The 24899-nt window shown below is 45.1% G+C and overlaps 1 protein-coding gene across 1 annotated transcript; it reads left to right on the top strand.

Annotated features, from left to right (window-relative positions):
- Positions 1–19513: 19513 nt before the first annotated feature.
- Ceacam18 (CEA cell adhesion molecule 18) lies at positions 19514–24153 on the top strand. Its single transcript, XM_087901370.1, is given in 5 exon segments — positions 19514–19538; positions 20243–20527; positions 22507–22653; positions 22656–22715; positions 22718–24153. Coding segments are annotated over 5 exon segments (663 nt in total). The 3' UTR covers positions 22864–24153.
- Positions 24154–24899: the final 746 nt, after the last annotated feature.

The following is a 24899-nucleotide window of genomic DNA, read 5'->3' as shown; positions in this document are numbered from 1 at the left end:
TGAATGGAGGACCCCACTCCTTCTGGACCGGCAGGAAGTGTTCTGTGAATGGAGGACCTAATGCACACAAGTACAGGTTTGTCAAAACACACAAGAGATTGGGTCTGTGAATTTAAGTGATATGTCAGAAAAAAATAGGCTGTGCGGCATGTCACAGATGGACACAGAATTAGCCTAAAAAGGGAATAGGAGCCAGAAATGACTATTACTCTCATGAGCTTCTGAATCAGGAAGGCAATGGGAAGAGTGTGTCCTTTGAGACTGATGCTTGCCTGCTCTTCTACTCAGTGACCATAGGGCAAATTAAGGAATAGCATCCAGCCTCAATACTAAAGGTTATTGTATATGACTGAAATGGTTGTGTGAAATTTAAATAAAGTCTTGATGCATATTTGCCATGTGCCAGGCAGGTGCCTGGTCTTGATGAGCCTTGTCCTTCATCAGACCCCCACCCAGAGCTTCTGAACATCACCTGCATCCTCACTTTGGCAATAACCGAGTTAGACTCTGGTGACAAGAATGGGGCTCTCATGACCTGCTCTGCTTAGTCTGCACAATAGCCTTCACTCGGATCCTGAGCGTTTGATGTTGGATCAGTGGTCACATGACTTCCCAGGACTGCCCAGTGTCTGCGGACCCGCGGTCATACCACATCACCCATACTGCACCCTCTGCCCAGCAGCTCTCCTTAGAACCTCTAGTCACTCACCCAGCTTCGAGCTCTCGTGGAAATCAAATCTTCTAGCAAGAGATACCAAGAGTAGAAACCAATGAAGACATGTCTGCTGATGTGAAATTATTCCAGGAGCCCCAGAGACGGGGAGCACAGGAGTGGGATGGGTCGTGTGGGGTAGCAGGACCTTTCCCAGGTTCAGATCTCCAAAACTAGAGACGAACGCCGGAGGCAGCAGGTCCTGGGCTCCCAGTTTCTGAAATGGTTTAGTGGACCGTAGGAGTCAGATGCCGCATCTTTTCATGACAAGCATTGTGCTACTTCTGGGTTCTTCATCTAGAGCTGCCCGCGTGCCCCATGACTTCCTGTAGAGTCGGTGTTTTACACCCCACCTGAAGAAGGCAACCAACCACAGACCAAGAGAATTTTTCCATTCCCGTGCAGCTTGGTAAGTGTGATTTTCTGTGGTTACTTAAGGGGCTTTAGTTACTCGGGCAGCTGTCTCACTGAAAAGCACGTCTCAGCATGGGGAAGAGGCGTGGCCACTGGGAAGACCCCAGAGTTTCCTGTGCAGCTGGCGCGGAGCTGCGTTACTGAAGATTCTCTTCTCCTCATCCTCACTCGCCAGTGAATAGTTCAGAGAAGTAACAGCTACCCACAACTAAGCGTTCATTGAGCTCTCTCTCCAGCTATTGGTAAAAAATAATTTTTAAAAATCTAACATCTTTCTAAGTCACAGGGCCTGCCATTCCCAGTAAAGAAGTCATCTTCAGGATCAAAAAAGAAAAGGGGGCACAGTTGAGGAAGGCTGAGTTTGCATATCAGAGGTGTCCATTACCCAGGTAGAGGTGGGTTAGAGTTCTGGGGCCAGTATCAGCCTACTTTCTTGTCCAGTGGGCATGTAGGTTGTTTCCTACCTTCCAGTATCTGCTATCAGTGCCAGATGCATTATATTATAAACACAGATGTGAGGACACTAAGACTCGGTCTGCAGTGGACGTTATGAACTGGCCAGCTTCTTGGTGGAGATCGGGATGCCTAAGTTGAATAACTCAACCTCATCCTCCTTATGGTCCATGAACACAGAAGGGCTTGTGTTTGCACATCTTGTCAGTCACCTTAGACAGCAGGCAGATTGGTTTATGTACACCCATGTGATATATAAATAGACCTTGTTTTTCCAATTTTATTTTTCTAATAGAGCACCTCATTTTGCTTTTTGTATTACTTTATCATTTTGTGGTCATGCGGTTTTGCCTTGTTCCTGTTCATTTTTTTTCTTATATTCATTGATGCTCTTTACTGGATCCTTCATTTCCCTGAGTGTTCCTGTGGCTGTGCATTCCTGTGAGAATTGCTTCAGAGGACCCAGTCTCACTGGAAGTCGCGGTTGTATTGTGATGCCTCCTTTGTCCATTTCTGCAGCCCTGGTGCTGACACTGTATCTGCCATTGTATTTAGCTGCTTGGAGGACCATTCCCACAAGGCAGCCTCCTTCCTTAGTGTACGTGTGTGTGTGTGTGTGTGTGTGTGTGTGTGTGTGTGTGTGTGTGTACAAAATGTCAAAGGCTCATGTGTGGAAGTCAGAGGGCAACTTATAGAAGTTGGTTCTCTCCTTCCACCATTTGGTTCCCGGGATCAAACTCAGGTTGTCAGGCTTGGCAGCAAATACTTTTACCTGTTGAGCTATCTCACCATCCTCCCCCTCACTTTCTGAGATGAGCTTTCACTGAAATTTTGTCACAGTAATGTTAAGTCTGGGGACACTATTTTTGGACAGCTAGATGGATGATAGATGGATACATAGATGATAGATAGATAGATCGATAGATAGATAGATAGATAGATATAGATAGAGATAGAACTAAATTTCCAAGGATAGGCAGAAGATAATATTTCTACCTATTTTAGAAGGTGCTTTTCAATATCTGTTTATGGAAACCGAAAGGAAGACATTCTAATGCAGCTAATGGTGGCGTAGGATGGAGAGAGCCTTATCCTTGGTGTCATTGTTCTGTTTAGTGAAGGGCTGTCTGAAATACAAGCCAGCGTGAAGGTCTAGAGAGTAATTGCTTTTGAAATTTAGACACAGTCACCTCACCCTAGATGTCAGGTGACACCGGAAGTTAGTTTCTGACGCCCGGTTACAGGTGCTGCTCCTCGAAGCAGTTTTGAACTGGAAAAAGAAGCAGACCAAGCAAGTGTGGGTAGAGGCTGTGAGGAAACTGTTTAGAGCAGATTGAATATTTCCATGTCTATGTGAGATATATCTGGGAGTTATAGAAAAGCTTTTCAGCAGTTTCCAGTTCTGGTAGGTTACATAGACACTGTTAGTAGTAAACTAAATCTTTGTACGTTTATATGAACTCCACGATATGAAACGTTAGAGATACTCCAAGCGTACGTCTTGGCTGCCTAAGGTAAGATCAGGAGCATAAGCAAAACCAGTGCCCGTGTGACGTTCCTGCTTAGGGGGTGCCCGTGTGACGTTCCTGCTTAGGGGGTGCACGTGTGACGTTCCTGCTTAGGGGGTGCACGTGTGACGTTCCTGCTTAGGGGGGAGATGCAGCTGGGCGTGCAATTGCAGGACTAATTGCGACACTTTGGAGGTGGAGGCAGGAAGACCAGAAGTTCAAGGTTACCCTCAGCCTCATAGTTAATTTAAAACTAACCTACACTACATGCGACCTTATCTAAAAATACAGAGAAATAAAATAGTGAAAATATCAGGTCTGATCCTCGCTCAGGGGTAGAGTGGCTGTAGCCTGAGTAAGACTGTGGGGTTAATTCCCAGCAACATAGGACAAAAAAGGGAAAAGGCAACAAAAATCGTAGGCACATGAAATGGGTAAAGGAGATCAATACGCATTTCCCCACAGCTAATAAAACCCTCTGCCCTGATCCCCTACTCCACCCTTGGTTCTGTTTTAAGAGCACCCTGTTCCTTGCTTTCCCTACATCTACATCTAAGAATCTCTATACTCTGTAAAGTTAGTCTGGTTGCCTTTCTCCAAACCCGGTCATCCCTGCGGAGGAGCTAGGTAATGAAGCTGTCTATTTTTCAGGTTTTTTAATCTCTTGAAAAGTGAGAGTGGGTATAGTTGCCGTAGTTGGTATGTCCATGACATAGTTGCTTGACGCTTGCTGGGTGCTGTGAAGATGAGTGTCTGACATACCACACAGGCTGTGGGATGTTCTCATTGTTGGCAGCAGCAGCAGCATTAGTCTCTGGCTCGGATTTCTCGTATTCGCTCTATGTGATTCCTTCTCCATCCTGTGACTGCTCATTCCTTCACCTTCTCTCCTAGAAGGGGAGTTTGGCATTGGCCCTCCATCACAGGACGTTTCTGAGAAAGCTTCAGTTCAAAATGACATAGCAAATAGAATCACAGTAGGTGGCTCGTGGTGTTCTGTTTTACAAGAGCTGCAGCAGGGTGTTGATCCTGCAGAAAGATCAGCAAAATCAGATCCCGCCTTTGAGATCTGATACCTTCCTCAATAATAAAATACTGAGCACAGCCTCTGTGAATGTAAAGAATCTGGGGAGACCATTGCTTTGGGGAACAGTGTGTTTCTACCCAAGAAGTATTTCCAAATGTTCATTTGCAAAAGGTTTTAATCCTAACCTGGAAGCAGAGAGTCAGAATCAAAGCAGCATCGCCAAACCGCCTGATGACACTGTTACGTGGGCTCCACTCTCACACAAGACTCGGGCAGTGCTAAATGTAAGGTTGCTCATAGGGAGAGAGTGTACAAAGGCAATCCGTTTGGAAAAGCTAACCGTGAGCAACCACTCCACAACTTGGAAGTCAGTCTGCAGAGAAGCCGCTTGAGCATGCTCAGTGTGGCGAGACCTTCGGTGGCAGCTCGACTTTTCGCCAACACCAGATAGCACGCGCTAGCGAGAGACCTGTCCATCACAGATGTAGGATAGTCTCAAATCTGACTTGACATCCCATCCAGGAACTCACGTAAGAGAGAAGACTCACAAATGTCCTGGCTGTGGGAGATGTCTCGCTCGGGTGCCCACCGGCAGCTGCATAACCGAACTCACACTGGAAGAAGCCTCATGCATGGCCAGACCGTGGGAGATTATTCCGCCACAAATCCCACCTGCAGGTCCATCAAACTCACACTGGAGAGAAACCTTATGAACGTCATGACTGTGGGAACTCATTTGGCAATAGAATAGAACCCACTTGAAGACTCATAATCGAATTCACACTGGTGAGAGACCTTACGTGTGTTCTGGATGTGGGAAGGCCTTCAACCAGAAGTAGGTCCTCCGCACACACCAGAGAATTCACACAGGGCAGAAACCCGACAAATGTGGTGACTGTGGGAAGCTTTCTCTGCTCAGGTCCAACTCCAGGTATGCTGTGGGAGTTCCTTCAACTCCTTCAGCCAATCGCCGCTGAGTTACCAGCCCATTGGGGCGTGGTCTCTCTCCCTTTAAAAAAAGCAGCGGCTGTCCTCCACTCTGTCTTTGTCTTCCGGCTCCGTTTCCGGCCCCTGGACTCCTTTCCTGTTCGCGCGGAGGGGCTGTTGTCTGGGACGGTAATCTGTAAGTTTTTTCCCCTTTGAATAAATAACCATTCTATTAATCATAATTCCAAACTGGTGTGGGATTGTCTGTGACTTACGCCTTCATCTGGCGCCCCACGTTTGGTTGTAGAACCCCCCTTTTCCCCCACTCAACTGCTTGCTACCAGCTCGGCTAGTCACGAGACCTCCCTCAGCTGCGGCCTGTGCCCTGTATGTGGAGCCAGCAGTTCAATTAAACCCCATGCCTCCCAAGCTCCACAGGCTCGGGACAATCTCTGCAAGCCTGGTTTGCTCTTTTCTGAGTTGTTTTTAAATTTCCCTTGTAAGTGCGGTGCTTTAGTGGCGTGAATCAGAACGACTCGGTCACGTGGAGGCATACGCGGCTTCCGGGTTGCTCTTTTCTACCCCTGGATTCTGGGTTTCTGGTTCCGTGTATGGAATTGATTTAATTAAACTTTCTTTCTTGAGCAACTTATATTTCCTAGTTTTTAACAAATACTAAGGCAGACACTGAAACAGGACCTGTTTAAGTCACCTTTGCAGTGGTTCTAGTCGCAACTTGGCAACAGCGCCACCAACTAGACAAGAGGTAATATGGCAGTTTTTGTTTCCAACGCCAATTTTACTGTTTTCTTTATTAATGCAATGGATTATGTCATGCAAGGTTTATATGACTATGGGAATATATTAATTTACTTGTTACTAGGTTTCAGTTTTCTTTTCAATATTTTATCATTAAGAAAGATACGATTTTTACGGACTAATATTGAACAACTAGTTGAAAGGATTAAAATTATTGAAAATCAGGGGTTATCTGAACAAGTGGATACTATGATAGACAAAATTGACTCCATGTCCAAGGGTACTAGGAAGTTACCTGAAAGGGTACAGGCTGTTGAATTTGACGTTCAGACGTTACCACAAAGTTTTGATAAGGTAACAGATAGAATGAACCTCCAGAATGGGAACCAAAAAACTGATACCTTAGTGAAATTACTAGAAACACGGGTAGGTCAGGAGATTCAGGATTTAAGGGATACAATGATAAAAAGATTAGAAATGACTGAAGAAACTATTGGAGCTGGTGAACAGAGTAAGAAGGCACAAGGACAGGATACAATGCCACCACCAGCTGTTAGAACTGGCTTACCCAGGGTCCTAACAACATACCCTGTAATTCATTCTGACAAAGGGTTAACTTCCAAAGGCTCAAAGGGAGTTAAAGAAGCTAGATGGACACCAATAGCAATGAATGATTTAAAAGAAATTAAGCAAGCTGTCGTTAACTTTGGCTTGCACTCTGCATTTGTTAAGAAAATGATAAGGACTTGGGCTTCTAATGTCAGAGCTACCCCCCATGATTTCTCTCAGCTAGTGTCTGCAGTTTTAGATGATGGGCCTTCCTTGATGTTTGGAATTTATTTCAGAGAAGAATCCAAACATATGGAACAGCAAGGAAGAGCAAAAGGTGTGGAGGTTTCCCAAGATCAAATTCTTGGTGTAGGAGCATATGCTGATCCACAGGTCCAAGCTCTTTATGATGAAGAAGTGCTGTCCTTATGTCACAAAGCAGCCTTGAATGCTTTGAATAGAATACAAGATCCAGCAAAAAGGGTCGAATCATATACCAGGGTTAGGCAGGGACAGAGAGAACCCTTTACTGACTTTGTGCAAAGATTAATTAAGGCTCTGGACATAGGGGTAACAGACCCAGAAGCTAGACGAATACTTCTTGAATCTCTAGCTTTTGAAAATGCAAATACTGAATGTAAAAAGATAATTGGGCCTTTAAGATCTAGATCAGCACCAATGGAAGAATGGATACAGCATACAATGAATGTTGAGATGTTTAGCTATAATGATGAATCCTGGGTAGGAGAAGCGATTTCCAAAGCTATGAGGAGACATCAAACTACCAGGTGTTTTAATTGTGGTAAATTAGGACATCTGAAAAGGGATTGCAGGCAAAGAAATCCTAGGAATAATATCTCCTCTGGGAATGACAAAAGTAGGAGATCTCAGCCTTCAGGTATATGCAGGAGATGCGGTAAAGGCCGACATTGGTCCAACGAATGCAGGTCAACAACAGACAGACAAGGCAACCCGATACCATCGGGAAACTCCTTGAGGGGCCTCTCGCAGGCCCCCAAGCCAAAAGTGGCCCAGTCATTCCCAGTTACAGTCGAAAATGTGTCTCACCAAGAAAATTAAAAACTCCAATGTCTGCCGTAAAAAGTAATACTGGTCTAAATGATGAATTACATGTGGAGAATGAGTCAAAAAATTCAGGAGGACAGAGTAAACGTATATTTTGGCAAACGTATATTAACGATCAAAGACCAAAGCTAAGAGTCTGTATAAATGGCATTTTTATTGAAGGCTTATTAGACACAGGTGCGGATGTAAGTATAATTACTCCAGAATCCTGGCATCCGAATTGGCCTCTTCATGAGGTAGATGTTCAGTTCCTGGGAATTGGAACCCTATCTCGTGTAAAACAAAGCACAAGATGGGTGGAATGCATAGGGCCTGAAGGGCAAATAGGAAGATTAAGGCCATATATAGCAAATATTGCAATAAATTTATGGGGCCGTGACCTGCTACAGCAATGGAATACCCAGATTAACATTCCTGTAGTTCCAGGAACTCACAATTCTGGAAAGGATATAATGAGGTATTATGGAAAAAGGTCACCAGCCATTCAGGCTGTACAAGAACACACAGCCAATAGCAAACCTTTAGAGGTACCAACAGCCCTACCTTTAAAATGGCTAACTGAGAAGCCAATATGGATCAAGCAGTGGCCTCTAGCTGAAGATAAGTTACAGGCTTTGGAACAGCTGGTACAAGAGCAACTAGATGCTAACCATATTGAAGAATCAACCAGCCCTTGGAATTCTCCTGTGTTTGTTGTAAAAAAGAAATCTGGTAAATGGAGAATGGTGACAGATCTAAGAGCTGTCAACAAGGTAATTCAGCCTATGGGTCCGCTACAATCTGGAATTCCTTTGCCTTCTCTATTACCAAGAGGATGGCCTCTTATAGTTATTGATTTGAAAGATTGTTTTTTCACTATACCTTTGCAAAAAATGGATAGAGAAAAATTTGCCTTCACAGTGCCTACTTATAATAATTCTCAGCCTACTAGGAGATATCAATGGACTGTCCTCCCACAGGGGATGCTCAATAGTCCCACATTGTGTCAATATTTTGTTAATAAGCCACTGGAAATAATTCGTAAGCAATTTCCCAAGTCCATAATTTATCATTACATGGATGACATTTTATTATCTGATTCAAATAAAGATATTTTGGAAAGTATGTTTGAAGAGGTAAAGAAAGTCTTGCCTAGGTGGGGATTACAAATTGCCCCTGAAAAGATTCAAAGAGGAGATTCTATTAATTACCTAGGCTACAGAATAGGGTTAGAGAAAATTCGAACACAAAAGGCACAAATTAGGAGAGACCGGTTACGGACTCTTAATGACTTCCAAAGATTGTTAGGAGATATTTCCAGTCTACGACCAGCTGTTGGGATAACACCTGATCTAATAGTTCATTTAAACAAAACCTTAGATGGTGATAAGGATTTGAATAGTCCCAGAAAATTGACAGTTGAAGCAGAAAAGGAACTGACAATGATTGAGGAAAAATTACAGGAGGCACATGTGGATAGGGTTAACCCGAATCTTAGTTCCATCCTAGTCATACTGCCTTCCAGAATTTCTCCTACAGGGATTTTAATGCAGAGGGAAGATATTATTTTAGAGTGGATATTTATACCTCATAAACCAAGTAAAAAATTAAAAACTTATGTAGAAAAGGTTTCAGAATTAATTATAAAAGGTAAACTGAGACTTCGTCAACTAGCAGGTATAGACCCAGCAGAAATTATAGTGCCTTTTACTACTGAGGAAATAAGAAAGTTATGGGAAGATAATGAACCATGGCAAAGAGCTTGTGCTAATTTTTTGGGAGAAATTAGCAGCAACTATCCCAAAAGTGATAGACTTAACCTCATAAAGAGAACTTCTTGGATTCTTCCTAGAATTGTACGTGATGTTCCAATAACTGGAGCTCGGACATTTTATACCGATGCAAATAAATCAGGGAAAGCAGGTTATAAATCGGAAGAATTGAGTAAGGTGGAACAAAGCCCTTATAATTCTGTCCAGAAGGCAGAATTATATGCCATTCTTATGGTGCTAAGGGATTTTAAAGAACCTCTTAATATAGTTACAGATTCACAATATGCAGAAAGAGTTATCTTGCATATTGAAACCGCTGAATTCATACCAGATGACACAGAGTTGACTTCATTGTTTATCGAGGTACAGGACATAATTAGGAATAGGCTTTGTCCAATGTACATAACACACATCCGGTCCCATACCGGTCTGCCTGGGCCTCTAGCACAAGGTAACGCTGAAATTGACCAATTATTGATTGGAAGCGTTCTGCAGGCCTCAGAATTTCATAAAAAACATCATGTCAATAGTAAAGGCTTAAAGAAAGAGTTTTCCATTACATGGCAACAAGCTAAGGACATTATAAAGAGATGTCCTACTTGTTCTTTCTATAATCAAACACCGTTGCCTGCAGGGAGTAACCCAAAGGGTACTCAAAGGAATGAAATCTGGCAGATGGATGTGTTCCACTTTATGGAATTTGGTAAATTAAAATATGTACACCACACCATAGACACGTATTCAGGTTTTCAATGGGCAACTGCCCTGAGCTCAGAAAAGGCTGATTCGGTAATCACACATTTATTGGAAGTTATGGCCATCATGGGTATACCTGCACAAATAAAGACAGACAATGGTCCAGCATATGTATCTAAGAAAATGAAACGCTTCTTTGCTTATTATAATATAAAACACGTTACAGGTATACCAAATAATCCTACAGGTCAGGCAGTTATAGAAAGATCAAATCGTACTATAAAGGATATGCTAAACAAACAGAAAGGGACGAAAGATACCCCCAGAAATAGATTGCATAATGCTTTATTAACCTTGAATTTTCTTAATGCTAATGAGAAAGGAACAACAGCAGCAGAGAGGCATTGGATAATGGAAAAAACTTCTGAACTAAACCAACCTGTTTATTTCAAAGACGTGCTGACCTCTCAATGGAAGCCAGGAGATGTGCTACGTTGGGGAAGGGGTTTTGCTCTTGTTTCCACAGGAGAAGAAAAATTGTGGATACCATCAAAATTAATAAAGGTTCAATTTGAAGAGGAGAAACCTCTTGGAAAGGAGAAATGACAGCATCTACAATGATGATAACCATACAGGTGGTAAGAAAAGCATATAGAATGGGGGCAGGGTTCTGTTCTTATCTCCACAGGAAAACACTGATCTTTGAAAAGTTCAAGGGACCCTGGATATTTGAATACTGACAGATGGAAAATAACGGCCCAATAGGGACTATCAAGAAAACTGAATAGGTTCTGTAAGTACCATATACTAAATCATATTTCTAAATTTATAGAGCTGGTTTTAGAGTTGGACTCTGGCTCAGTCCCTCTCTAATTCCAAGCCTGTTGTTTAAAGAAAAACCCAGAGTTTCTGGAGTTTCTGTCTCATGTCAAGAGCCATGATATGGGACAGAAAGAAATATGAGTTTAGAAAACATCTTTACTTTTCTTCATATCTATCATACCTTCATTAAATATATCTATCATGTCTCTCATTGAATATAGGTATTCATGTATATGTCTATATAATTAATGTTTAAGTTTTCCACAATGAACAATGAGTTTTTCCTACAGTGACATTTGAAGTTTCCAGGAAGAAGATGGGGCCCCATAACAACAACTCCACCTGGTTGATATGACGTCATGATACTGATAGCGCTACTACAAGACCTGTTTTGGGTACCAGCTGCACAAGACGGTTCCAACGTGCTGAAATGGTGCACATCTTGTACAACATTCTGGCCAGACCTCCACAAAATACTCAGAGACTATTTGCAATTTTAAAAGACATTGATCTTGAAATTTAACCATCATTTTACTTTCACAGGATCCCCCAGAAAGAACGTCGCCCCCATGACAGCTGGAAGTAATTCTAGAGAACGACGTCCCCTCTCCCAATAAAGTTTGTCCTTGGGTTTAGGGACATCATTTAGGGGTTGGTTATAATTAGTATACGGTTGAGGGTTGGGGGAGGAATTTTATAAGCACAGGAATCTTAAAAAAAAAAAAAAGAGGGATAATTGGATTATGGGATAAATAGATTTGTACTTGTGAGTTATTGCTTTTAGACAAACATATTGGTATCGATTCTTATATATTGATACAAAGTTAAATTATGTTGACTATTTTATGCATGCATGCTTCATGCTTCTACCTCTGTTTAAAACATTTTTATGTATTTGTATATATATATTGTATTGATATATGTATATTTACCATATTGCATTGTACACTTCTACCTCTGATTAAGATACTTATATATTGTTTATGTATTGATATATATTTACCCTATTGCAATGTATACTTGCACATTGTTTATATTTGGAGGTCTCATTGTCCTCATTTATTGCACACTTGTTTATTATCTCAGTCTTTAAGTTAGATAGATATTGAGAATTATATAGATCAACAGTCATCTAAGTTTGTCATTTATAATTAGACTAATCAGGTTCTTTAGATATATAGAGATTATATTCAGTATAGATAGATAATCTTCAACCTCTTCAAAGAGCTGTAGAAAATGGCCTTTAATCTAATTCAGAGTTCTATGGTAGGGAGACACAATCACTCCTGGCAACACTGATCTATGCCCGAGAGAATGTTGAGCACCAAAGACACTCCACCTGGAGCCTTTCTTCTTGGCAGAACTGGCCTTTGGGTAAAGAAATGCTCATACCTCAACTACTGACAGAGTTACAGAATATCCGTAAATGGATAAAACAAGACTGTCATATCCTGCCAAGACAGGGTAAGATAGTTTTGAAGTTTCTTGCCTTTGAAAATGGTATGTCAGTTACATCAGGCCTTAGCCAAAGTTGGTTGCTTCAACGCTGCAAATGTGACTTTGGGTGTTTGTCCAGGTAGCCAGTTGTCTCTGCGATTTGTTACATGTTCTGGAAGTTGTTTGATTGCACTTCCTAATTACTCAGATAACATTATTTCCCTTCTCAGATCTTCGATGGGATTGAAGATTATATAAATGTAGTTACTTTCCTTTCATGACTTGGCCAAGTTATTTGTTATACAAGACTTAAGCTAGTTAGAATAGGATATTTGTATTTATTGTATATAATTTCGTAGGTTTGTACTTATTGTATATAATTGCGTAGTAGGCTTAAAACTCTCTTACTTAAACAAAAGGGGGAGATGCTGTGGGAGTTCCTTCAGCTCCTTCAGCCAATCGCCGCTGAGTTACCAGCCCATTGGGGCGTGGTCTCTCTCCCTTTAAAAAAAGCAGCGGCTGTCCTCCACTCTGTCTTTGTCTTCCGGCTCCGTTTCCGGCCCCTGGACTCCTTTCCTGTTCGCGCGGAGGGGCTGTTGTCTGGGACGGTAATCTGTAAGTTTTTTCCCCTTTGAATAAATAACCATTCTATTAATCATAATTCCAAACTGGTGTGGGATTGTCTGTGACTTACGCCTTCACAGGTACATGAAAGAATTCCCACAAGAGAGAAACCCTGTGTGTGCCCAGAATGTGGAGGGCCTGTAGTGCCAGGTCAGGCTTCCATTCACATAAGCCGGCTCACACTGGGGATAGACCTTTGTACGTCAGAAGTGTAGGGAACCCTTTCTCCAGGGATCCGAGTTGACATCACATCATCAAACTCATACTGGGGAGAAGCCTTGTGTCTGCAGGAGTGTGAAAAGTGGTTTAGTAAAACACGCTACCTGAACACACATGGTCGCATTCACACGGGAGGGACCTCGCCCGTGTTCTGAATGTGGTAAGACCTTCTGCTGGAAATTATATCTCGGCCTACACCAGAAAACTCACACGGGAGAAAAACACCATGTATGCAGTGAGTGTGGAGAAGCCTTGTGTCAGAAGAAAGCACTCAATATATCCAAGAATTCACACTGGAGAGAAGCCCTACATATGCAGTGAGTGTGGGAAAGCCTTGGCTTCACCAGTGAGTTCACACTGTGAGAATCCATGTGTGTGTTCTGAACGTAGGAAGACTTTCAGTAGCAGGCTGTCTTTGCAGAGACATTACTTTACACTAGGGGGAGGCTGTTTGTCACAAATGAGGAAAGCCCTTCCTCTGGAAGTCAGCATTGTCAGCAGCAGCAGCCACATTGGAGCTGTGGGAACTGCCCCACAGTGCATAGCGAGTGTGAGGAGAATTGAACCCGTCACAGCAACCGTGGTTAGTTACTTAGCAATGCATCCCAGCTAAGCACGCATCACCAAATTTATTGCATGTAGATACAGCATTTTCAGTTTGGAGAGCTCTTCCTTCAGAGGTTTCATGCGGCAGAGAAGCCTCAAATACAGTGGCTGTAAAAGGTTCTTCACTTATGCACCGCTGAGTTCATATGTAAGAGAAACCCTTTGTGTGCACTGATGGTGGGAAGGCCTCCCGTCAGAAGGCAACACTTAGCATGCTCCAGAGAATTTACAAGGAAGAGAAGCCTCTTCGTTGCCATGACTGGGAATTCTTTGATGATGCATCCTGACTGATGTGTGCTTTTATGTCAGTCAATCAGTATCTTATGAACTGAATGAGGTAAGACCTTCAACACCAGATCAAATTGCAATAGTGGTGACACAGCTCATACCAGGGACAGTTCTTGGTGTAGTTCCCTGAATCCAGATGATTTTAGGTGTTGTAGTAGGCTCACCCTCAGAATCAGGACATTTGGACTGATCCTCTTCACCGACATCCACGGAGTTGATCCCACTGAGCTCAGAGTAGATACCCTCATTTGGAATTCCTGAGCCAGAGACCTGGACCAACAAGGGCAGCTCTGCTCTCACCTTTGGTCTTTCTTGTGTTAAGAGGTGCAAAAAAATGAAGTCTGGATGGGTGATAGTTTTACTAAAGGAATGCCCCCTAACCTGACACTCCTATCCCCAGAAATGAGCCCAGGAGGCCTTGTGATGTTCCGTTCTTAGGACACCAGGTCATTCCCATTGCAACCCTCTCGGTCACGGGGCCCAGTCTAGTGCCTTGCGTGCAGCCTTTTTTGGTGCAGATGCCACAGCGGAGAGGCTGGTCCAAAGCTACCCGATGCCATGCTGCAGATGTCCAGCCACTTCTCTTCTAGCCTACCTGCCCCCCACAAGCTCATCAGTGATGACAGACGTGAGCTGTTGTGCTCCGGGGAACAGCTCGACATTTGTAGGCCTCTGCTGTGGTCTGGAGAGTGGGGCTTTTAGTCAGCTTTGACTTGTGCTAGGTCAATGTGTCTAGACAGGGTGTGCCGAGCTCACACTTGGTGCTAAGACTAGAGCGTGTTCTCACAGCTCTAGCGTCCATGTAGATCTCACAGCACGTGTGTGTTCTGCATGTTCTTCCCCACCACCGAGTGCTAGGAAACCTTAGTGGGGCCCGTGTTAGTGTTCTCCTCATAGCCTATCCTTGCTGCGCCTGTATGCACAACCTTCTAGCACAATAGTTTGATGAGAGCAGGGCATCCTCCACGTTCCAGTGACTATATGCTTACCTAAGGAAGCAGGACCTTAACATCTGCCCCCCTCTCCCTCTCCAAGGTTTCTGGGTTGTGGATGAGGGCTAGTGAGGGGGAGACATGCAGGATCAAGAATAGAACCAGGTGCAGTAAGCCCCTGCTGTTCTACTCTTGGAAGTCCCGGGGCAGCTCCCACACCAGCCTTATAGTGCAGATCCTGTGACCGCCCAGAGCCAGTGACTTACCTGCTGCAAGCACGGGATCTGCTACAGTACTTCTGTTAGAAGCTTCTTTTTCTCTGCCTGAAAGACCATTATCTCCTGTGAAACTCTGCTATCTATGGAGCAAAGGTGGAATTGTGGCCCTTGAAGTCGCGTAAGTTGCCAGACAGTTCAAAAGAGAGCATGGCATAGGATGATCAGAGGGACTCAAGGCTACTGAGTGGTTGCTGGTTCTCATATATTGATGGGGAATCATAGTTTCCATGTCAGGAGCCACGTGGGCAGAGGAGGCTCAGCTTGAAGTCCACTCATCTGCCTGGAGCAGGCCCATCAGCATCATGGTGGGAGGTGTCGGGGTGCTGGCTCCTCGTGGGATCACTAAATGAAGGGCTCACTGTGGGGCTGGAGATGCTGCGAGAGAGTCAGAGCCCTTGTTCACAGAAGGCAAACCTCAGACCCACAGGTGGCAAAATCACATGCAGAGAAGAGAAAGCTACCTCATAGCCAGAGGCCAGAGAGACATCCGGGGCTCTTGAGAAGGAGCAGGGAATATGCTGTGCTCCCACCCCACACTTCTCTGGAAAATGGCGTCTGAATCAGACTTTTTTCCTGATTCACAAACTATTGACTGTCCCGCGCTTATCTGCGAAACCCACTCTTCCATACGGGTGCTTCCCGAACCGAACCGCAAGTCTGGATCAATATCCTAGGAGTTGAAAACAGACACACGACACACAGAGTGACCGGATCGTTTGCTCAAAGGGTAAATGTCAGCTTTATTCAGCACACGTAGGCTTATATACTTGGAGGCAAGAGGACGAGAGCCCCCTCCCATCTGGAAGTGAGATCATAGTGTTGACCGCTTGGCACCAGCGGCCGGAGCCTCCATGTAGGGGGTATGGAGCTGGGAACCCTTTCAGACAGATGGGAGGAGATTTAGGGTGCCTTTGAGGACCTTCCTTAGCAGGTGAAATTATCATAGCAATCACAGAAACAAGGCTTTGAACTAATTCCTTCCAGCTGGCAGAATGAGCAGGGGAAGCTAAGCTGGTTAGCGTAAACAATTCTTGCATCCTGTGCTTCGGCCTCGAGGAACAGGGAAGACAGGGCCCTACAATTGACAGTTTTAAAAAAATATTCAGACTTCTTTGAGAGTCCCTTCAGGAATCTCTTAGGTTTACCTAGGCTTGGGAGATAAGGCAATGTATGGGAGCATTTTATTTCTTACACCTTGTGGAAAATGTAGTTGAGCTCCTTGTGTTTATTGATTGGGTAGAGCTCACACTGTACAATGTTCTACAACACACAGGGCCTCGTCAGTCAAGAGTCATCAGGCCTCAACTTGTATCAACAGTCAGAAGCCTGAGAGGTGCTGCAGCGGACCTAGAGGCCGTCAGATCTGCAAAGACGAGGGTTCAGTGTGGACATTTAGGAGCATACAGGATGAGTAGTGCTCTTAGGTAAAATGTTGAAGACAGGTGCTCATTAATCAGCACTTAACTGTTAGTTGTGGCTGGAGATGAACACAGCAAACTCTTCACATCCTCGAGCTTCTGTCCATGCTAGGAGAGCCAGACAAATGCCAGAAAGGGACAGAGGGGCTGTGTTGTCTGGGATTTCTTCTGTATTAAAACATTCTATCTTGCAGCGAAGCTCTTTAACACTTAGGGAAATTTGAAGGGAGGCTCATCAAGACCTGGGAAGTAAGCACACGAGTCTCTGGAAGTACCTGAAACTGACCGGATCAGGAATGTGCCGACCTCCCTAAGAACTGCTGAGTAGAAGACCAGTCAAGCTGCTTGGAAGAGACGCCCTCCAACCTGTTGAGTTACCTGTGCAGTATACAGTAAGTGGCAGAGCTGCAGCTTCTGGGAACCAATGCCCTTGCTGGAGTGGGCTTTCAGGGATGTATTCACCTTTGAGGCATTGCTCCTGTAAGTAACCCCAATAAACTCGTTGGTTCACCATGTTGGACTGTGGTGTATGATTACTTTGACCTGCCACCAGTGCCCTATCAGAAATGGGCATTTGTTCACGCTCCAGGGAAACTGTCATACGTGTCCTGCCAGATTCCTTTGGGCACACCAAGCAGGCTATTCATGGTATCTCCTATCAAAAGACAAGATGGAATGTTTCTGGGTGTGTGGCTCTGATATGGATATAGGTTCCCTTCCCTGAGGTTTGGGTCAATGAGGAGGCAAAGCAACTGTGTGTGAGGGGAAATAGGGAAGATACCTCCTCAGTCCTACTGCTTTATCCTATCTCCTGAACCATCCTTTCTCAGTGGAGAATGGCCTCAGTTGACCTAGAGGTCATCTTCTCTTTCCATCTCCTGCCTCTCACCTACTCTTGCTATGTATAAACTCCACCTCTGATGGAGGACATATCTGCACTCATCAATGGCTGCAATGATCTGAATTTTTATTTGTGTGTTTTTGTTTTTCAAGACAGTGTCTTCCTATGTAGATCTGGCTGTCCTGGAACTCAGTATATAGATCAGGCTGGCCATAAACTCAGAGATCCACCTGCCTTTGCCTCCTGAGAACTGGGATTAAAGGCATGTGCCACTACATCCAACTATGATCTGACTATTTGAGTGTCCCAAAACATGTTGGATTCCTCTCCCATGTCGGTGGCACCAAGCAAAGAAAGCCTTGTGAGTTGGATTAGTGCTTATGAAAGATTCCACGGAGAAGGTGCCATCTATGAGCCAAGGAGAGGAACTTCACCAGAGTCTGATGGTGCATGGTCTGCACATGAAACTCTGTTTCATTCACCACAGTGTAAACATTAGCCCTTGGGTTTGGTGACGGTAGGCAAGAATGATTTGGCCCAGTCAATCTAGGCATCTGAGTGTAATGGTTATCTCTATATGCCTGCGTGACTTGGTTCAGATGCCCAAGTAGCTGATGAAACTGTCTGGGAATGATACTGAGAGTGTTTCCAGATGTCAGTGTTTGAATGGTAGGCCAAGTAAAGAAGATCACCCTTGTCAATATGGATGGACAGTTGAGACCCCAACTAGAACAAAATGATGGAGGACGAGCAAATTTGCCAGGCTGGGATCCACAGGACACAACTATGCAGGAGGGAAGTAGAGACCATGTTGTTGCCCTGGGACACCTCATTCCCAGCAAGCACTGAACATACAAACTCCCCCAGCATCTTTAGAGCCATTTATTTGTACAGGTGGTTTAAAGAGAATCACAAAAAAAAAGACATCTGTATTTTGAGAGCTAAAAACTAAAGCACAGAAGGATTGAAAACATCATTTTCAAAGAATAAGAACACACAGACTACTCCAGTCAGACTTCAGATAAGCTCTACACTTTCCCATCACACAGAGACTAAACAAAAAATAACACAGCTAATCACTTATTTCTATAGAAGTGAGGGTTGATGCTAGGGCTCTCTGTAGGTTAGACAAGCACTCCACTACACAGCCACACCTCCAGCCCCTCACTGAGGATTCTAGGCAGGAACTCTACCCCTGAGCCACACTCCAAATCCCTCATTGGGTATTTCTAGGAAGAGGCTCTACCACTGAGCCACATCCTGACCCCTCCTTGGGGAATTCTAGGCAGAGGCTGTACCACTGAGCTGTATTCCTAGTTAGGACTATGTTGCCCAAGTTAGCCTAGAACTTTCTGTAAGCCCCAGACTCTGGCCTTCATCTTTGGAGGCCCTGTCCCTGTGGCTGCCAAGTCTTGACCCCTCCCAGGAGGAGGGTCAAGACGAGCCCGCCAAAATCTTGACCTTACCCTCAGTCTATTTAAACCACTTCCCTGGAAAGTCTCCTCACAGTCTCTTCCCAACCCCCTTCCCCCCGGTGGTCATGTTAGTGGCCTCCTGGTTCTCCCTTGGGACCACCCGAGAGCACAGGAATCCCATTAAACCTGGATATTTTTAATTTGGCTTGTTGTGATTTGGCTCGATTGGGATTTTTTTGCGTCGGCAGAGAGCTCATGTTAGGAAAAATTCCTAACATCTTCAATTCTCCTGTCTCTGCCCCCTGAGTGCTAGGACCACAGCTGTGTGCTGCTACACCTCGTTTATTGTCACATGACTTCTGTGGGCCGGAAGTTCGGGCATTGACCTAGTTGAGTCCCTGCATCTCAAACGTGCTGGTAAAGTCTCACGTGGAGACTTCTCTAGGGAACAGTCTCCTCCTAGCCTCCTCCAGGCTGAAGGATGAGGTTATTTCTTGGTGTCTATATGATCACACATCTAGCTATCACTGTATTGTTTTATTTTTTGTCATTGTTGCCGTGACTATAGGGCCAAGTACTTGTAGCTCACTGCAGCAATCTCTTCCATAGCGATGGCCATGCCAGGCTTGGAGAAAGTAGCATGGGTGCCTTCTGTCTGCAGCAGACAGCTCCCACTGGGTGCTAGGACCAAGGGGAGGATGCAGCGTTCTGAGGACAGGAATCCCTCTGCTTGTTTCTGAGTCTCTATACCATGGCCCTGAGCCGTATCTTCCTCAGTGAGAAACTGTGTCCCCAATTATTCCATCTGTAGAAAAGGGAATACTGGTTTTCTGTATGTTTGGAGAGAATTTGGTAAATCAAATGAAACTCAGACAGTGATCTAATTCTCATGACTAGTCCCAAAGCTGCCTCTCCCTCCGATGAGGGTTCTGGGCTTTACAAACAGCTCCTGGAGCGGGGTGTGGAGATGGCCCAGTGAGTAAAGCACTTGCTAAGAAGACTTGAAGATCAAAGTTGAGAGCTGGGAGTGGGTGGTGGACACCTGTAATCCCAGCACTCCTGCTGCGTCCACGGATTCATGGGCCAGCTAACCTGGGGTGCAGAGGTGAACAAGGGGCCCTGCTTCAGACAAGGTGGAAGATGAGGGATGATACTCAAGGTTGTCCTTAGTCCTCCACACTCGCTCAGTGGCATGCATGTGTCGATACTCTCACCCATAAATACATGTCCTATGTACAACACACAGTCACCTACAGAGAAAAAAAGGCAGCCATTAAACCACTTGTTCATGACCAAGAACTTTTTTGTGTGTGTACAGCCTATCGCCTACCCCTCCCTCCTCTGCCCCTGTCTGCTCTGGGACTTCTTTATTGCCTTCTTGTAGAACCCATGACATCTCTCCAACATGCCATATCTTCAACGTGCCCCAGAGCTTGAAAAGTTGGCTCTATGCCTTACCTGTTCCTTCTGCTTCTCCCAGAGTTGGAAAGCAATCCAGGCATCTCAGACAATGCTTCAGCCAATGCCAGTGTCCCTGTGGAAGGCATGGACTCCATGGTTGCCAAATGTCTTACCAACTCCTCCAACACCAAGTGATATGTGAATTCTCCACCAACTTCAGGCAGTAACTGCATGAGGATTTCCCCAGATGGCAAGACTCTGGCCATTCACAGAGTCAGTCGCTATGACCACAATCTTCAGTGTGCCATAGAAGATTTCCGGGAAATACTTCAGAGAAGTGAGGTGATACCCCTAAGTGTGGCCTGTGAGTTAACAGGGGAGGGGAAGGGAAGCCAGGGGCAGACTGCAGTACATACTGATGAGAAAGTTTGAGCCAGCCTGCAGTCAGCGTGGTGTGGTTAAAATTCCAGATCTGGCCGTTTAACTCTGAAGATTCACTACTAACCTCCCCGTGGGGTTTTGGACCTCAGGAGAGTGATGTAATCCCCATTCTGAAATTAGAAAGGGCCAGTGTGAGTTTATTGAGGCTTGTTGTTTGTTTGTTTGTTTGTTTTTAAGAGAGGCATGTGGGGCTGGGAAAAGTGCTCTGCTCCAACAAGCATGAGGACCTGGATTGGGATTGCTGACAGTTGCACAAAAGCTGAGTGTGGTGGTGTGTGCCTATAATCCCGGGACTAGGGAGGTAGGGACAGATTGATAGGCAACTGGGGCTCACTGGCTAGCCACCCGGCCAAACAGATGAACTCTAGGTCAAAAAGACACTTTGTCTCTTTCATTGCTGTGTTTCTTTATTTGCTTTTTAAAGAGAGAGAAAAAGAAAGGGCAAGGAGTTGGGTGTGTGAGATAGTGGGGAGAATCTGTGGAGGTGGAGACAATCATGATCAGAATTTATCGTATGAAAACAGTTTTTTAGTAAAAAAAATGAAGATGAATCAAGAGTGGTTGGGGAATGCATGTGATGTTGACCTCTGACCTGCACAGGGAAGTCATGCCTGTGTCCATACCTTCATGCACATTTGTGTATAAATCCACCACACGTACCACACAATTCATAAACACACACAAAGAGGAGCAGATTACAATCAATCTTTTATTTTCAAATCACAATTTTGCCTTTTTATTTGCTTTTATTTATGTGTATATCTATGTGAGTATATATATAATGTGTGTGTGTGTGCACGTGCGCCAACAGAGGCCAAGAGGGTGTTAGCTCTCTTGGAGACGGAATTACAGTTATGAGCAGTTATGAACTGTAATTCAAAACCAAACTCGGGTCCCGTCTGAGAACAACAAGTGCTCTTAGCTGCTGACCCATCTCTTCATCCCCAATCATGTTTAGATTAATATTTAGTAATTAACTTTCTAAAACCTTCATATCTGCTCAGTGACTTTGTTCTTTTCTTCTTAATTTAGGAATATTGCCTTCACTTTTTATTCTTGCTCCAGTTACACAGATTATACTCCCTTCACCAGCGAGTTGGATTTAAAATTTTAATCTTGGCGTAGAATACAGGTCAGTGACAGAGTCCCAGAATACCCAGAATACCCCAATGAGGGGCTGGGGTATACTCGGTGATGGAGTGCCTGCCTAGCATACAAGAAGCCATGGATCCCAAACACAGCAGCAATGAAAATGAGGAACTCATCAACACTCATTCAGAATCTCTCAACACTCAGGGCTGTTTTACATTCATTTCAACTGAAAACCATAATCAGACATCTCAAATTATTTCTCATTTTAGTTAGGACCTGCTCAGTGGCCCTCCTGTTCCTAAGATGAAGGCTGTGGTACCATCTGCAGGAAACTCATTCGCAGGAGGACAGATAACCTCTGACCTCCATGCTGCCGCTCATGGGTTTCAGATTGAAACCAAGACTATGCCCCATAGACTGTAGGGGCTGCCCTGGCTGCTGGCTACTGTTATGTGAACACAGAACTTGAACCCTCTTCCTCACCTCTGAGATTTGCATCTGTAAGAAGGATCATTTCTGGGACCAAATGGCGTGAGTTTTGTGAAATATGTTCAGAGCTTAGCTTGGTTCCTTTCACACAGTGGGATGAGTTTCTCTGCTTTGCTGTAAGCCTTTGGCTGCGGTGTATAGGGTGGCCAAGGTTTACCCCACAGTCGGTACAAGTACTCAAACTGGAAGCTCCCATTAGTGTGTTTCAGTTGTCACCTGGGGTGGGCTCATTGCCCGTAGTGGTACCTTGTGTCTGGAAGATGGGATGCCATCCCAGAGGGCTCAGAAGTATAACTGTGATCTCCTGCCCTGTCTCTACAGATGGCCCAGATTATGTGTCACTGCGGACCCAGCCTGGTGTCTTCGATGCTGTGCTGACTGCTGTCACTGGCGCCAGTGTGCAATCAGAATGTGCCTGTTTCTCCAGGCCAGAACCCACCCACGTACACTGGATCCATCATGGCTCCCTCCTAGTGTCTCAGAGGAGAGCATGAGCCTCCTCAGTCTGGCCTGGGAGCAAATGGGAAACTACGGTGTCTTGTGGAGGACCCGGAGACCCAGCTGGCCTTCTACAGGATGTCACCATCCAGCGGCCTCACGAGTGCAACCACCATGCTCTCCAGACTTCCTAGGCGGAATCCATGTCAGGAGGCTCTGCCCACTCACGGCCTCTGGTGACCTGAAAGGACCAGTGTTAGCACAGGGCTCCAAGGCCAAGTTCTCAACACAAAGGAGATTTATTTGCCCCGAAGGGACAAAGGGCAGGGAATAAAAGACAAAGACGGGAGACAAAGGGTGAAGGAGAAGGGAAAAAAACAAGGGGAGAGGGGGTTGGGTATCTATCTCTCGATAGAGATCAAACAGATGTGACCTCTGGGCAAATAGTAGTTTATAAAGAGAAAGGGGAAACCCCACATGAGGATGAGGTACTTAATTTTGAGTGGACTTGTTAATTATGGTGGCCAAAGAGGGCTTTTGATTGCTGGACTTCAACACTCTGATAGCTGGACCTTGGTGGTCAGTCTTAGGAGGAGGAAGTGGCCACATAAGGGGATAGACCTTGGTGATAGCTTTAGGAATGCAACCTAACAGTTTAGCGAGGAGGAGAGAATGGGGAAGGGCAAGGCCGGAGCCATGTTTGCTATGCTTGCGCCCGTCAGTGACACCCTCCTCATCTTCTAAGGACCTGTCCAAATCTGTCCACTCTATTAATCATCCAGAGCCTCCGGTCCTGGTGTCAGAGCAAATTCCACCAGAGACAAGACGGGCCAGCATTTATTTTCTGTGTGCCAACTACTGTCCTGGTCTGTGTGACTGTCCCTGGCACACTGAGTGATTTACTACCTCCCTCTCACAAGTGAGGAAACCCAGCCCCAGGGAGTTGAGGACCTGACCTAAGGCTCCGCTGCTGAAGGACACCCTGATCTTACAGCCTTTGCCCTCCATGTGTTCCCATGGCGCCTCCCATAGTGAGGGGTAGGGAAGAGTCCAGACACTGCAGAAATAGATATATCTTGTGGTTTTAAAATCAGGAACTTGGGGCAACTTTGCAAGTGAGGAAAGTACCGCTTTTTCCCCGTTAGGCACACAACTCAGACGCTTGCTGGAAGGAGAGCAATCAACATAACCAGGGAGAGAGCCAAGGGAAGGGCAGTGGGGACTCAGTAAAGCCCGCTGTGCAAGCGAGAGGACCTGAGTTCAGGGTCCAGAGCCCGGGTGCAAAGGTCAGCTGCGGTGGTGAGCTGCGGTAGTCAGCTGCAGTGGTGGTGGTCAGCTGCGGTGGTCAGCTGCGGTGTTGTGCTTGTCATCCCAGCCCTGGAGCTCACAGATAATGTGACATTTGGGAGGCAGAGCAGGTGGATGTTGAGCATATGGGAGGTAGAAGCAGGGTTGGAGGCCAGCCTGGTCTACTTAGAGAGTGCTAGGCTAGGCAGAGATAGACAGTGGGATCCTGTCTCAAAAAAAAAAAAAAAACAAACAAAAAAACCAACAAAACAAAACAACACACACACAACTAAAACGAAAACAAGTGAGCTAGTAAGATGGCTGAGCAGGTGGAAGTGTTTGCCTCCAAGCCTGACAGCCTGAGTTCAGTCTCAGAGACCTACAGTAGTTCAAGAAGAGGGACGGCTCTCTCAAGTGGTCCTCTGATCTCCACACACAAGCAGCAACTAAATGTAAGCTTTATAAAACCCACATTGGATAACACCCTAGGAATGAAATTTGAGGTTAACCTCTGACCTTCACATGCATGAACAAACACATGCACATGTACACATTACCTATACTCACGCATTTGCACACATGAGCACACACACATGCACAATGTTCTAGAATCAAATGATTCCGATTCAAATTCTACCCCTGCTACTAATGCGAACCAGGAGCAAGAATTCCAAGGTGCAGTTTAAGGACAAGTCCGTCTACAACAGAGTGCCGTGATAATCAAAACACTGTAGAAAACTACCCCAAAGGCGGCCAGCCTGCCTGCGCGGCCCAGAGAGAGCTGTGAGCTGATTCGGCATGGCATGCGTATGAGACTCCACAAGTCTCTAAGGTCTGGCATGTGACCGGTGCTTTGTGATGCTCTTCAGTGAGTTAGCGACCCTGCACCATCAGCACCTTCACCTTTTAGAACTCCTCATCCTCGGGAACTAGCGTGTCTGCCGGCCACCTCTGCCCATTGTCCACTGCCTGCATCTGGATTAGTTACT

This window comes from Myodes glareolus, chromosome 24, assembly GCF_982192425.1.
Source record: "Myodes glareolus chromosome 24, mMyoGla1.1, whole genome shotgun sequence".
Classification (NCBI taxonomy): domain Eukaryota; kingdom Metazoa; phylum Chordata; class Mammalia; order Rodentia; family Cricetidae; genus Myodes; species Myodes glareolus.
This window is presented reverse-complemented; position numbering and strand designations above follow the sequence as displayed.